Genomic DNA, 15936 nt, shown 5'->3' with positions numbered 1-15936 from the left:
CAACTTTTTTTTGCTTTCAGATTGGTTTATCCAAACCACGCAGCAAAGCTGGGAGCACCAGGAGACAAACCCTAACTCATGATTATAGACTTTTGCTTTAATTACCTGGAAATACTTTCCCCCTTTCAGATAAAAAAAGTGTGAGAAAATCATGCTGATAATAATGAACTGTTTAATATCCTCATGGTTAAAATCCATGTCTTGTATGCTGCTCCACAAATATGTCTTTAGATTTACTACTGGGAAATATCACAGCCACAGTCATTTCTATACAGAGGAAAGAAACTAGGAGACACTTCTCATGTGGATGGATTACTTTGTTTTGTTCTTAATGATCTCAAAACCTTAAAGAATCAATGATGAGTTTGCCAAACTCCTTCCAGGAATTACCTAAACTTCAATTATTTTTCAGAAGAAGACACAATAACACACCGAATGAAAACGCTTCTCTTCTGTTCAGTTGAATTGAAAACTGAAAATGCTTGGTTAATATTTTGCCCTAAATATTGGGAAAACTGGACAAGTTGAAAGAAGTTGCACTGCTTTAAACACCAAGCACTAAAATACAATTTTTTCTTCATTCATTCTACAGCTGGAACAATTAATTTTTCACACAAATTTAAGTATTGTTTCAGTCAAATCAAATGGGGTTTCTTTGAGAAAAAAAATCTACCCATCCAGCAACCAAAATATATGGGGTATTTTATCCATGTAACCGTTTCTCTCCAGTGGTAATCTGCCAAAGAGTGATGCTAGGCTACAGGCAAAAAGATCCTACAGAACTGAAGGGTTCTACAGCAACAGGGCAGAGTCCTGAAAACTGAAAAATCTTATTTTCCGTGTCCAAAAGCTACAGGAGGATATGTCTTCTGTAATATTTGTTAAAAAAAGAAAAAAGTGTTCATTGCCTTTACATCTGCAGAGAAAACACTCTTTTTTGTGGTAGCCTCTTTGTGAGCCTTGCTTTGCAAAGCTTGAGGCAGAGATGTATAGCGGCAACTATTTTTAGATCGCAAACTCTCATGGATTTTAAAAGGGCTTTTGCATATGGAAAGTAAAAAAAAGAAATGCAAAGTATTTCAGGAGAAGGATAGAATGATTCATATTATACAGCAGAAGGGAGGGGTTGGTGCTTTTATATTCTGCTGGCAGAGTTGCTAGTGGGAGCCTCAGCGACTGTGGGGAGGGCATGGTGCACACTGCCATCGCCCCAGGGTCCCCTGCCAGCCTCAGCCAGCACCTCTGCACTCGCTCCCCCAAGCATGGGAAGAGAAACCACGAGGTAAAAAAAAAGTCCTGCCCCTTCAGTGGCTCGATGGAGACAGTATGGCAACGTTCACACTCACCCAGCTGCCCCCTTGGCTGCCTCTCCACCACGCTCAGGGCCTCCCCTGGCCCAGCGGATGGCCTGCAGGAGGTGGATGAACATGCAGGGAAGAAAGTTTGTGCTCTGAGATTACTTTGATGTGATAGATGGTGGCACACAACACTGACACTCTGCAGAGGGCTTTCTGTCTCCCTCCTGAGGCATGCAACATCTTGATGGGCCAAAAAAAAAAAAGAAAAAAAAAAGGCACAGAGAGCAAGCTCCTGTTTACATACAGAGCTGGGCACCACAGAAAAAATTCTGCCAGCTTTTTTGGTAGTAGAAGCTCACAAGAGCAAAATGAACACTAGAGACAAAAATAATTAGACATTGCCTTTAGTTGATTTTTGATTAACTTTGCTCAGTGGTGGCTGTGTGACTGCCTGAGGATTTCTGTTCTACCATGTAGCAAAATCTGAGGGACCTTCTGTGGCTCTTAACACTTCTGCAAACACATGGGTCACTTCAGATCTATTTGGATATGTCACCAGAAAGCAGCAGATGTATCTGATGATGATTTTATGCTGGCAGATGAAGTCCTACCTCCTTGCACATCTTTTATGTTTGTCTGCTTCCTTTGATACTCTGTAAACAAGGAGTTTCATGACTCCTGGGGGGTGTAAAATGACTATGATTATGCATGTTTATCACCTTTAAAGGGAGATGAAGGGTAAGTGTGATGACCCAGGTAAATACTTGCTGTTTAACCCAGCATTAAACCTAGCAAAATACAGGTAATCGCAAACAGGATTCAAATGACAAAGAACTAAAGAATATGAATATAATTAATGCCAGTTAAAATGGTCTTATGGAAAGTAGATTTTGCCAGACTAACCTGATTGTCATTCTTAGATAAGCGTATAGATTAGCCTGAAAAAGCTGGGCTGAACAATGTAAGATACCCAGACTCCTGAAGGGCACGTCACTTCCTACCATGAGTTAGTTGATTGCAAAAGTAACAGCACAACACCAGCAGACCAAACCAAATATATATTAGGAACCTGCTATTGACATCTCAAATATCTGTCATTGCAGGAATCATCATTAATAGGCATGTTTCTATTCTGAGAGGCCCAGCAAGGACTAACAATACCCTCAAAATACCTTCAAGGACTAACAATACCTTCAAAACTATTCAACATTCCTAACCAGTATCACAAAGTTAATTTAAAAACAATTTGAAAAATTCTGGATGATACAGAAACTGACAAATCAGTGGGCAAGTGGGACAGTCAGAGCAATCTGGAACACTTAGTACATGAACACACACAAAGTGTGTACTTTTAGGAAGAAATGTGCACAGAATGAGAAGCTCAGCTGCACAACCCACCAGGAAAACCAGGGGTACAAGTGAAGAGTCTATTCACCTTTGATCAGGCTCATAGGAACATATTGCATGCATTTCCAGTGCCCAGATTTTAAAGAAATTAGCAGAAGGGGAGGAAAAAAACTGCAAAGAAGGATTCAAGTAATTTGAGGAGTTTCAAACAGTACTGTTTGCTTTGTTTATTTAAAATGGGAATTAAGTCAGCTTTCAGTCTGTAAGTACCTTCAATCAGAAGTACCAAGACCTATAGAGCACTTCATTTAGTGGAGCAAAGCATAGAAGTCAATGGCTAAAAGCTGACTTCAGGTAGTCAGGCAGGGAACAAGGCACATATTTTCACCAGTGTAATTAAGCACTGGAACCAAATGTCAGGTAAGGGATACAGCCACTGCTCACCAGAAACTGGAGGCTGTATGAGATACTACTTGAGTCAAATACAAGTTATGCATTAGTGAAAGTCAGAAAAATATTACTGTGTTCAGTACAGATGACTGAATGAAAGTTGTCAGTCAGGTTACAGACCCTACAGGATCATTTCTGGTCCTACACCTGAAGGTAGGACTCCCCAGGAATTGAAGTCCACACAATTCCCTTTGTCAGGCAGTACCAGGTGATGTACTAACCCCTGCTGAAACCAGTGAGAGTGCATGAGTTATGGTAACTATGTTTTTGGGAGAGGTGAGGGAGTTACTCTAAATTTTGGGTTTTCTTTGCACTGAACAATGCTGCTTATGGGACTTGCCAGCATCCCTATGGACCATTGCACAAAAGAAAAACAGGATGTGCTATAAATAATGCATAGTACATCACTGATAGCTGGGGAGAAGAATGATGAAGACTACTGCTTGCATTTTGCTCAGATTTTGCAACAGCCTCTACATGTTGGGGCAGTAGTTGGTTACTGCCTTCTTCCTTTCTGCATAGTTAGCATCTTTGAAGTATTTTGTCTCTTGCAGCTCATACTGTACTAGACATGCTTTTCTGCCATTCAGAGATCAGTTCAATCAACTTTTTATGGATCTACCCTAAGCACCTTGAGTTCAGGTAAAAAAGGTGCAGTTCCCTAGTGTTTATATGTGTCAAAAGCATGATGTATGCTTCTTTCTTTGCTAAATTGCAATCTGCTTTTAGCATTACTATTTGAGGTGTATTTTTGCCTGTGCTGAAAGTTTAGAAAATACAAGTCCAAGAAACTTTGCTGTTATCCTATACTACTCTTCAAGTATCTTGGCTCACCTGGACAGCGAGAGGTCCTAGGTTTAAAGAGCAAGAGAAGCTTTTCACAGAAGGGGTTTCTATTTGATTTCTTTCTCTCTCCCAGTGGCTTCTAGGTATTGCTGAACTGGAAAAATTGATGTTAAGTTTTTGTTGTTGTTGGTTTTTGGTTTTTTTTTTTTTCAGATTTATTTGAAGATGAATGGGAGGAGATGTAGTAATGCTTCTCACTAAGCTAGCAGCAATTTAAGAGAAACTGTTCAAAGTAAAAGCCAAAATTATTTCAGGTAAAACCATGGATGTAACTTTGAATAGTTCCCTTAAGTAACCAAAAAAAGGAGCCCCAAAAGGGAATTAGGTTTATAAGCTGCAATGTCAATTAAAGAACAAGACAGATAAAGAGTTATGAAAGCATATGTTTGAAATTACTATGACAAACCACCTGATATTTGGAATTCGGGATTGCAAGCACATCCCCACCTGAACACACCTTACTAGTGTAGGACCCAATATTCATAGAGATGAGTATCAGCAGGTAATTTTCCACTGGGCACAGATGTAGGAATTTTGGCTGGAGACAAAATCCAATGTTTGATTATTATGATTGTAACCTTTAAAAAATACTAGAACTTGAAATAAACCATCACCCACATTATTTTTATCACTCAATGGCAACATTTCATGGCAGGAGATTATTTACCTGGAATGCTCTCCAACTTTCTACGAAGCTCTTCATTTTCTTGTTGCAATGAAATTACCTCCTGCTCTAGCTCTTGACACCGAGGGCAGTAACCTTCTTCCTCTTCCTCTTCTTCCTCCTCTGGAAGTGTAGAAGATGATGGATGACCATGAGATTCTGATGTTGCTGGAGATGTCCATCCACCTAAAGTGTGTACTGGAGAGGCTGAAAGTGGATCCACATCTGCCAAATGGCTAAAATCATTTATTGATGAGGTGTTCTGAGAAGGGAAGCTCCCAGAAAGCAAATAGTTCTGAAGGGAATCAGTAAAAACTCTCAGAAAGGCTGAGGTTTGTTGTTTCTTTTGCATATACTGCATCTCTATGTCTAAAATGTCTGACGTCTGACTATGGACCATTTTCCCAAGCTGACATTGCTCTTGTCTTTCACTATAATTTGGGTTTTCCTGCTTTATACAAGAAATCATGGACTGAGAGTGATTGTTGTCCAGTAGTTTTCCACCACAATTTAAGAGACTTAGAACCCGGCTGCATTGTTGAGCAAAGGCATCCAGAATCATTCGACTCTCTGCAACAAAAGAAAAGATGAATCACAGAAACCTAATGCAAGAGGTTATGCCAGACAGTAGCAGTTAGATGAATGTACATAACTGTTTACAGTAGCATGCATTTTATTTCTGAACATATTAAAATTATGGCTTCTGCTTTAATACTTCTGCAACACTGTGATTTAAAACAATCCTGACTCTGTTTCTATTTTGAGAGTGCCCTTGTGACCTTGCTGTTAATCAGAAATGCATTGTGATGATAGACACTGCTTACTGACATCTTCTTTCAGAGGGATTAAGTCAGGAAAATGGGGAAGAAAATACAAATTACATCCAATGTGCTACAAGTTCAAGTAAGTATTACCCAGAAAGCCTATTTCAAGGTGTTGGAGGGCATTAACTGTACATATTTGTAGGACTTAGCACCATACCTTTGTCCTATGCCCAGTTCCTCTCCAACAAGGCTTCCAAGCTTTGTTATTTCTCCTTTTTGTCTTTGATGCACTTGTTTGACATTGGGCACAGGACACTCCACACAACTGACGCTAAATTCAATGGACTTTGCTTCTGTTCCTTTTGCTCTAGGTTCCAGATATGCCCAGGAACTACCCAGAGTGATAAGCACAAACCCCTCTTCTTAAACCACACAAAGGCATCCTACAGGTTTGCAGGCAGGCCAGTATGGCACAGTGGAGAGTGGAGTTCTTCAAGATGCTCAGCATACAATCAGGAAACTACACAGGATTATGCAGCAGCTTCTGGAGACAGCAGCTCAGCTCTGGAATTAGGATAGGGATGCCATGCAGCACCTAGTCAGCTTTCCTCTCATGACAGGAGGTGTCATGTCTCAAGGAGCAATAGCAGCTACAAGCTAAACCTACAGAGTAGGATGGCTCATTTCTGCCATGTCTACATGTATAGCTCAAGCTGCTATAATACTTCCTGGGCCCAGATAGAAAATGACCAAGATATTTATGATACGACCTGTTAGGCTTCCCAGCAAAAATAGTGCCTTTTAAATCTTTTTTACCTTATTCAAAGCTAAGTTCCTCTAGGTATCTAAACAGATGTAACTAACATTTTGCAAAAGAAAAAAAAGACTGGTAGGTTAAAGCACTGCCAATTTTGGAGAGCACTTCTCAGGCAGGCTTGACTTTTAGAAAGTGACAAACGCATTTTTTCTTTTGAAAAGGCAACCTGCTACAGATACATGAGAATAAGCACCCCAGACCTTCATTTACCCTAACTTCATCAGTAGACTCATCACAGTCATAACACATAAAAACCAGAAATGTTCAGAATTCAGGCTTTTAAGGGGTGGCACTTTGTCACTGTCATATTTTCTGAAAAATCCCTTCACCAGGATTTCTTCTCCTGGGAAGCTGAGAAGCCTCAGAGAAAAATAAAAACAATAAATACCTGATTCGCTTCTCCTGTGTTTTGCTGCTTTGGAATGTGGTTTGGACATTGTTTACCAACTGGTCATTGTTTCATTGGTTTCATGTGAATTGTTTTAACTTAATGACCAATCACTGTCAAGCTGTGTCGGACTCTGAGGAGAGAGTCACAAGTTTTTCATTATTCTTCTTTTAGCCTTTTGTATCCTTTCTCTGTTCTTTAGTAGTTTTAGTATAGTATTCTTTAATATGATATAAGATAATAAAATAATAAATTAGCCTTCTAAGATCATGGAGTCAGATTCATCATTTCCTCCCTATGACGGGGGACCCTGAAAATAGCACAGCACTTTTCACAGCACTTCTTCAAGATCTACCACTGTCTGGTGGAAAATCTACTTTACACTGAGGTCACTACAGCTGACCTGAAGAATATTTGAACCAACACTAATTTGCATTTGTACCATCCTCCAGATCTCTGAAAGAGGGCAGGGTTGAAGCAGCATACAGATACTTTCAGCCTCAAATGCAGCCAGAGGAGACCTCCCTGGCACAAAACCCAAGGATGTGACCTCTTGAGGACTTAACTGAAAAAACAGGAACCTGAGGGTCCTGGGCAGAGCAAGCCCAAGCCCAGTGCTGGGTCATGAGGCTGCCTGGGGCCATGCAGGGATTGCCCAGGGGCTCCATGGGAAGGACTGGAGTAGCCCTAAGACCACTGCAAGCATCCTCAGCATCAGCCTCCTGTGTTTATGAGCCATATCACACTCCTGGAGACAGGTTCAGACTAATGAAGGCAGATTTCTACAACACTTCTTTGATCCAAAGCTTTATGCAATACCCTCTGTCCATACTACAACTGCAAAGGGCAGAAATGCACAGGCACTGCTGCCCCCTTTGCAAGTGGGTGCCAAAGAGGTGCCAGGTCCATTACCCACTGCCTCTCCTTCTCTTTTTCTACACTAACCTAAGGCCAGCTGTCTTTAACCCTTACAATCAATGCAACTGCAAAACAACACAGGAGATGTAACATGAATTAGAAGAACAGAATCCTGGTGACATGGCAGCTTTCCAGCTGAGACCTGATAAACCAAAAGGAAATCAGGAAATTCAAGCAACACTAACAACCCCAAGATGTGCTTTCTTTGTTTTACTTCTTTCCACATTCGCCCTTTAAAATTATTACAGGATGATATTGACTTTGCAATCCTACTACAGAATGGTTTTTTCATTCATTTTAATCCTATAATCTGATTCCAGACCTGAATTCATCTATACTGTTTGTATTTTAATCATTATTGTCTCTGTTCACAAACAGTTACGTATTCTTTGCATATCCTTGTTGCATGGGGACAAGATATGAATGAAACAACCGAAAAGGGATTAGACTCTTGTAAGAGATGTTACTCCAATATTATGGTTTATTCTAAAAACAGCAAAAAGTAACCTGACATTCAAATTACTAGTTTTGAAGAATACCAAAATACACATTAATAGCAGTAAAGATTAAATTAATTATTAGTTTTGTTTTAAAATTTAATGCATTAGGCATATTCACTGTGATAATGGTTTAAAATGTAACTGAAATTTTATACAGAAATGACATTATTGATTTAATCTTCAGTATCAGATCTATTACAAAGACACAATAACAGCAATTACTGTTTTTTTTCTTAACTTCAACCCATACTCAAAGACATAAAAATGAGCCATGACAAAGCAGGGCTCATTTGAGAGGCTAACCCAGAGATCACAAATGTTTTTTTTCTGGGTACTGCTGGACAGCAATAGTGAGGGATGCCCTCAGAACATATTCTGGAAATATCTGTCTCTGTGCTGAAGTAGGTTCTACTTTGAAGAGACTTCTACACCAGTAATAGTGCACACACCCACAGTCTGAACAACCCTAAATGAGAATGATAACTGCAGTTATTTCTTATGATGGAGAAAAAAAAATGTTGCCCATTTAGCATATATTGTAGAAATTGGGATTTCAGCTTTTACAGACTGTCTATAATTAGAAATGCAAGCACTGTGCAATGTCTAATCACTTAAGAAATGACAAAAAGTTGGTTTTATGTGATTACTACTGAATAAACACCAATCTATGATTCTTAATTGATTTAACATAATGTATGTATTTTCTATGAAAGTAGGATTCCAGTGAAATCACTGCACTGGACTCAAACAGTGTAAGCAGTTTATTAAAGTCTTATTGTGATATTCCTTTTCCTTATTACCTTGCTCACCAACCATGTAATTCTAATGTCTCAGACCCCAGAGTCTTTAGTCTTACAGAACTTCTATTGACTTTAACTAGACATTTGCCTGGAGGTGGACTTGCTGCCTAAGACCCATGAAGTGCCAAGAGAACAGAATTAAACTGCTAAAAGCATAAGTATTCCTAAGTAGATTGTTAGGGACCGCAAGCAACCAGAAGACACTATCATATGGCAAATCAGGTACCAACTCCAGACACAGCATTCATCTTTACATAATTTTCTCATTGACTCTGGGACTAGGGGAGGTTCTTAGCTATTCAACTGCCAGACTGAAAACAGGGTTTAATATGTCTGAAACTCACTCTGATAATTTACACTAACTAATGCATCAAAAAAGATGTCTGGAAAATTTGGCAGGTATAACTTCAGCTTTTCCCACACCTAAGGATCTTTTCAATACTTAGATCAGACAGCTTTAGTAATAAGCATTGTGTTGGGTCTCAGTGGCTCTGGATTCAGGTTGTGGATTTTCCAAAGTTTCCTTTGTATTCTTGGGCAGCTGGTTTAAAAAGTCATCTTTGTAAGTATTGAGTGGGTCTGAACACCATACATTCTCCCCTGCAGGGAATATATTAATAGGTATTTAATTTTCAGCAAGATTGTGATGTTCAGGTTCCTTAGCAATTCCAATCGTCTCACTCTTCACCTTGCAGTGACTCAGCCCTCTCACCTGATTATTTGTATTTCTTCATTTGTTTATTACAATAGTTTTATTAATTGAGACCCTGGGGCAGCAGCCTTGTATCCTTCAAACTGGCCTTTATCCAAGCATAGAGACTTGGCCATTATATTTTTAGATATGACCACTGCTGTAAATATCGTGCTTAGGTCACAAAATTGAGAGTATGTGACACCTCCTATGACTACACAACGTTTTCTTGGGCATTTTGCATACAGATCATCAAGACAGTCCAGTGGATTAAGACTACAAGTGTCTGGCCATTTCAGTACTTTATCTGAGAGATCTGCTTCCAGATGAGGACTCACAATTTCCAAGTTCCAAAACACTAATCTTCATTTTAGCTGTTCATGGAACAAACTGTTTTTCTGTCTGGGCATAACAGAGCTTAATTAACTGGTCATTTTAAATATGCCATGCTTTTGGCACTGCTAACAGGTGTTACCAGTTCTGCTCTTCTTCCTCTGCTTTCCATGAAATCCCACCCTAAATTTTAAGCTGCACTGTAAGGTCTATACCATGTTTTCCTAAGGTCTATACCATGTTTTCCTAAGGAAAAGGACTTTCTTTGGTGGATTATGGTGCTGTTCAATGCACATACTACCAAAGACAGATAGTTTTCATGCCAGGAAAATAACCTGAATAGATTAATAAAAAGTTTATATTTTACAGAAGAAAACGGGTATCTGCTGGTGCTTTGAATGAATCCATCTGTGTGGCTCACAGCAGCAACAGCAGTCAGAGTAACCTCTAGAGAAGAGAGAAGGATTGTGTTGCAGTGCAGCTTCACATTTCTCATTGTAAGATGACATTTCTCAAGCAGGATCTTTCCCTGCATGATGGGATCTCAAACTAAATTTTTCTTCACCACGGCACTGGGTGGAGAATTCCTGTTTTTTCTTCCTTTCCCTAGCCCCTCTTCCTACAATTCTGTTGGAGTCTGGAGGTGAGAGTGGTATCTTAGAGAGCAACTGAGGGAAAATCTGGTTACCCTTGGGAAGCGTTCTAACCATTAGAAAAAGCTGCAAAACTATGGAAGCATCTTTAGTTGTGACTGTGTTTGAGGTGCCCACTTGCAAAAGCAAACTTGGAGCTGTGAATCCTAAGGGGCCAGAAATGCCATGCCTGAAGTTTAAGAATCAACTGCATTAGGTGTTTAAGTTGTTGGCACAGAGTTAGGCATCCCAGGAGTGGTGTTTTACTAGCTATTTGGTCACTGTTGCCTGCACAAGTGAAAAGGTATCAGCAAAAACAGGGGTATCTCTGAACTTAGGAAGTCGGTATCCCTACAAAACTGCCCTACAGCACTCCACCCCTTTATTCAAGTAAGCACCTGCCAAGAGCTGAGGATAAGCTAAGCTAAGTGGGAAAACTGTACACATCATGGATGGTGACTGCCTTGTGGAGAATGCACATGCAGCTGGACACCTAAGGGGATGATCTGTCCCTCCCTACAACACCTACCACTTGAGATCCACTTGAGATGAACCTCTGGCTGAGAGGTGTTCTGGGCTTGCTTCTCATGCTGCTGTGAGGAACCCAGAGACCTCACAGGTACTGGCCAAAGTACAGGGTGACTGTGCATGGAGAACATGTAAATGCTCTCACTCTCCAGGGGCAAAACCCCAACTCTGCTTCCCCAGAGGTGGCCTGTGCTATTAAGTTGGGTCACACATTAGTTAAGAGGATTTCAAGCTTCTGGACAATGGGACTTCTTCACATGCATACAGCACTGGGGTCCCAAATAGCTTCCTGCTCATCTTAGGGCTACAGCTCCCAGGAACAAGCTGCATTGTGTTACTCCACCAGCAAGCAGGAAGGATGGGCACACAGCTCAGCAAAGCATGTCTACCTATGGGATTAAAATACCCAGGAGATCTAAGCCTTGCCTATTGCTTTATAAAATCACAGAATGTTTTTGCTTGAAACCTTAAAGTTCATCTAGTTCCTCACCCCTTGCTGTGGGCAGAGATACCTTCCACTAGACCAGGTTACTCAAAGACCCACCCAGCCTGGCCTTAAGCACTGCCAGGGATGGGGCATCCACAGCTTCTCTGGGCAACCTGTTCCAGTGCCTCATCAGCCTCACAGTAAATTTTTTTCCCACATATCAAACCTAAATTTCCCATCTTTCAATTTGAACCCATTACTCCTTGTCCTGCTTCAGTTCCTCTTCAAGAGTCCCTCTACAGCTTCCTTGTGGGCCCTCCTAAGATACTGGAAGGTTCCTATGAGGTGTCCAAGCAGCCTTCTCTTATCCAGGCTGAACAGCCTGTCTTTCTCAGCCTGTCTTCATAGGGACCTGCTCCAGTCCCCTTTCCAACTTTGTGGGCCACCTCTGGTAACAACTTGTGCAAAATACTACTTGTACACACTGTAGCAAGTTTCTGGTTTGTTTTCTCCTGTTCTGTTTCTCTTGGTACTTAACCTGAGCAAAGGGTGAGTTGGGACTCATACAGGAACCTAAAGTAAAGCCTGAATGTGCAGTTGAAGGGACAGGGACCTCAAAGAACTTTGGGGCACACATGGCAGTTCCTTCACTCTCTTTAGCATAGAACTGAATCAAAGACAAGCTCTGAAGCCTGCTCTAGTGCCTGGTTAGCACAATGTATCAGGAAAAAGAAAGTCCAAACTTCTGCTCATCGAAGCCCAGAGGGCTTTGCTGTGAATATGGTGTCATATATCATCTACCAGACAGCTGAATGTTTTCCATGGCGTAATCTGCTTCTGTAAAGAAATGTAGGTGTCACATTTATCATCAGTGTTTTGATTGTGGGCCACAAAGAATACTTAAATATCACCATTTGGGCATTTCATATAAGAAGCAATTTCATGAAGAAAGATGACCTTCTGCCATGGATCACAGAACTATGCCCCAGAGATGTGAATTCTCTGGCTAATCTATTCAAGTGTTAAACTTTTTTGATAAAGTACTTGAATTATTTGTAACAAGACATGCTAAATTCATCCACTACAAGGCTACTTCTAAGCATAAACAGGCATTAGAACATAGCCATATATCCTATTAACTAGAGTATCTCCCTGTTTAGTAAGGAAATGTCATCACATTTGTTACAAAGGCAAACAGCAACATACCAAAACAGGATCCAATTTTTCTAAATAAATAAATCAATGATGTGTCAAAAATTAACAGATGAGTTAATATACCCGATGATATCAAAACCAGATGGTGCTTCATAATATTCATCCTGTTCAGTCAAACCCTGAATATATTCTGGACCATCAGTATATAAAATAGGATGCTGCTATTTGTGATGGCAAACAAAAGCAATCATGCCTGCCAAGCACATACTATAACAGGCAGCATTTCAGCTCTGCTAGACAGAAAGTAATTAGAATGCTTTTAATGTCCAAAAGAATGATGCTGATAGGCTGCCACAGATGTGTAGATTTATGAATATTTATATGGTGGTTTATAGCTGACACTTTTATCAGTTGAAGAAGATAAAATATCTGCCTGACTCAAAAGCTTGACAGTCAGGTTAATAAAATCTCATTAAAGAGAATGACCTATGCAATTATATAGGATTTATTGTAATTCATTTTTGATTGTACTCTGCTTAAAGATGCAATTTCCCATTTCCTGATGCCAAATTTAGGTTGCATATCAAGATCTACGTGGTTTTTTAACTCCAACCCATCACTAGAGGAAAGATATGTGTTCAGCATCTCGGTATCTTACACCTTTAAAGAAAAAAAAAAAAATTTGATCTCCTGTTTGTCACTGCATCTTATGAAAACGGTGCAGGCAAGCAGCCGATCTATTTTCTTTCTGTTAAAATCACCACCGCTCTATCAGCAGCCTCTCCATTACCAGCAGTTCCTCCGGTAGCCGGCCCCAGCCTGCCGCCCTCCCCGGCGGAGCGGAGCGGGGCTGAGCGGAGCGGAGCGGCCGGCCCGGGGCTCCCCCCGTCCGCCCCCGCCCCGCCGGCAGCAGCGGCAGCAGCTCTCTCTCCCTCTCCCTCTCTCTCTCCCTCTCCCTCCCTCCCGCAGGTGCGCACCGGCCGGCAGCGCCTGCCCCGCCAAGTCCTGCGCGGCTGCGGGCACAGCCCCCGCCGCCGCCACCCCTGCCCACCGCCCCGGGGCGCCGCCGGCCGGGCAGCGGCCCCGCGCGCCGCGGCAACTTCGGCGGTGCCCGAGCACCGGACAGAGCCCGCCGCCCGCCCCGTCCCCGCCCGCCGCCAGCCCCGAGCGGGGCCACCCCGCGGGCGTCGCGCCCTCCGCCAGCCACCCGGGAGAGGGGTGCGCGCCTCGGCGGCGGAGCCCGCAGCCCCATCCCGCTCCCGCCTGCCGCAAAGTGCCCCGCGAAGTTGCGCGGAGGAGAGAGAGGAGTTGCGGGTACCTGCGCTCAGCTCCGCGCCGCCGCCCCCCGCCACCGGCGGGCAGGGGCCGTAGCGGCCCGAGGAGCTCGGGGCCGGCGGCGGCGGCCGGGGGTGGCCCTGGGCAGCGCCGGGGGCAGCGCCGGGGCGGGCGGGCCCGTTGGGGAAGGCGCCGTGCGGCGCGTAGGGCAGCGGCTCGGCGGCGTGCGGGAAGGGCTGCCCCGCTCCGCGCCCGCGGGGCACCTCCACCATGGTGGGTCTCTCGTAGCGCTTGGCCAGCGCCGCCCGCTTCCCGGGGAAGGTCTTCAGGACGCTGTAGGGACCCCGCTGCTTGTAGATTTTGGGGGTGCTGGGCCCCTCCTCCGCCGGCTGCATCTCCTCCTCCATCCTCCGCCGCCTCCCCCGGCGCGGCGCGGCCCCGCTCCGGGGCTGTGTCTGCCGCCGCCGCGGCTCGTCTCTGTGGCACGGCGGAGCCCCGGCGCGGCGGGGCGCCGGCCTGATTGACAGGCGGCCGCGCCAATGCCTGGAGGGAGACGGGCGGCGACCGGCAAGTGTTTAGGGTAATCTCCGCTAATGGCAGCGGGGCGGGGAGGCGGGCGCTGGCGGGGCCGCCGCCGCCCCCGGCACCCGCCGCGGGGCAGGTGAGCTGCGGCGGGGGACGAGCGGCTCCGGGGCCCCCCCGCCTCCGCCCGGCCCCGTCCGGCCCTGCCCGGCCCGAGGGCTGCCAGACCATCCCGCCCCGCCGAGCGACGGCCGCCGCGAAAACTTTGTGTCCCCTCGGCCGGGCGCGGAGCCCCGCCGCCCGCCGGGCATCCCTCCCTCCCTCCCTCCCTCCCTCTCTCCCTCCCTCCCTCTCCTCCTCTCCCCGCACGGAGCGAGCCGCGGGCTCGCCTCCCCGGTTATTAGGGGTGAAATAAATAATGCCATAAATAAAAGTATTTTGGAGTCCAGGACCTGTCAGAGTTGATTAGGGCACAGAGGACATTTTCTTTCTCATTATGCAAAAGCATTTCATGGCGAAATAAAAGAGGTTTCGCTGTAACTCATGCATGTCAGATTTCCAGGAATCCGGGAGATTAATCACATTTAACATTATTTGCAACGCCCCCCGCCCGCTTTTTGCAAACTGCTTAAATGCGGCGGACGCGTGGGGCGCAGGCTGGTCCCGCGTCCCCTGCTCACTTTCCCCCTGTCGCCTGCCCGGGCCCTTTCAGGGACAGTTAAGAAATAATGAAGCGATGGTGAAAGACAGGAGGAGAATGAGATGCCATCGAAAGACGTTTCTGAGAAATGGTGGAGATCTGGGTGAGATGGGAGACAGCTGAAATCGAATGATATGTTGAAGAAAAATAAATGATAACAAACTGCTCACTGGCTCTCTCCATTCTTTTCTGCATTACCATTATATTTTGCATTACCATTTCCCTTCTTCTGTCCCACTTCTCGCCTGCTTCTGTTACTATAATTTATCAGGATTACAATAAACCCTCTGGCTTGTGGAAGTAAAATTGCAGAACACCTTAGTTGTATTTAAGTGTCGGCAGTGGGAAATAATTCCTCTCATCACGTGGAATTTTGGCCACTTATTGTGATCATTGCTCTCCCATTCCAGCTTTTTTTATTTAGTCAGAGTCAGGCTCACTGGTAATGAAATGCAACCCTTTGCTGAAGGTAATTAACTCCTGCCCATCTACTGCAGAAAAGTGGAGTTAAGTTCTGCAAGCCAGGCGTTCTTTTCATGCAGGTTGTACCAGGAGCTGGGCTGGTTTTGGTTTTGATTTTTATGACAAGTAGAGTAAATCGATTCCTTGTAGCAGCCAAAAGCATCAAGTAAAGGCTAGTGTGATAGAAATCGCTGTTTTACCTAAGCAAAATCAATCATAAGTCTCTTTGTTTCCTGCCTGAGTCTGATCACTTGTGCTTTTTAAAAAAAAGGAAATTGTACTGTAATGCAAAATAAAGACTGGAGATATGTGTGAGAGAAACTGTTCCCACTCAGAAATTAAATATGTCCTCTACCTTGTCTCATCTGACTGGCCTCTGCCACAGCAGCTATTGGAGGTCAGTACTAAAATTGTATAAG

General features: G+C 43.8%; 1 protein-coding gene across 2 annotated transcripts in view; it reads right to left on the bottom strand.

Annotated features, from left to right (window-relative positions):
- The window catches only part of BEND4 (BEN domain containing 4), a 31618-nt gene extending 17329 nt beyond the window's left edge, over nucleotides 1-14289 (bottom strand). Inside the window, exons 1-3 of one of the 2 annotated variants that reach the window (XM_066548477.1) lie at nucleotides 13915-14289; nucleotides 13436-13482; nucleotides 4609-5190 (exon numbers count right to left, since the gene is read on the bottom strand). In XM_066548477.1, the coding sequence (XP_066404574.1) occupies nucleotides 4609-5190; nucleotides 13436-13482; nucleotides 13915-14240 (955 nt within the window). In that variant the 5' untranslated portion in view covers nucleotides 14241-14289. Of the gene's footprint in view, nucleotides 1-4608; nucleotides 5191-13435; nucleotides 13483-13876 lie in introns of both variants that reach the window. The other variant, XM_066548476.1, reaches the window with a different exon arrangement.
- Nucleotides 14290-15936: the final 1647 nt, after the last annotated feature.

The sequence above is a fragment of the Molothrus aeneus genome, chromosome 4, assembly GCF_037042795.1.
Source record: "Molothrus aeneus isolate 106 chromosome 4, BPBGC_Maene_1.0, whole genome shotgun sequence".
Taxonomy (NCBI): Eukaryota; Metazoa; Chordata; class Aves; order Passeriformes; family Icteridae; genus Molothrus; species Molothrus aeneus.
The sequence above is the reverse complement of the archived record's forward strand: the minus strand, read 5'-3'. Positions and strand labels throughout refer to the sequence as shown.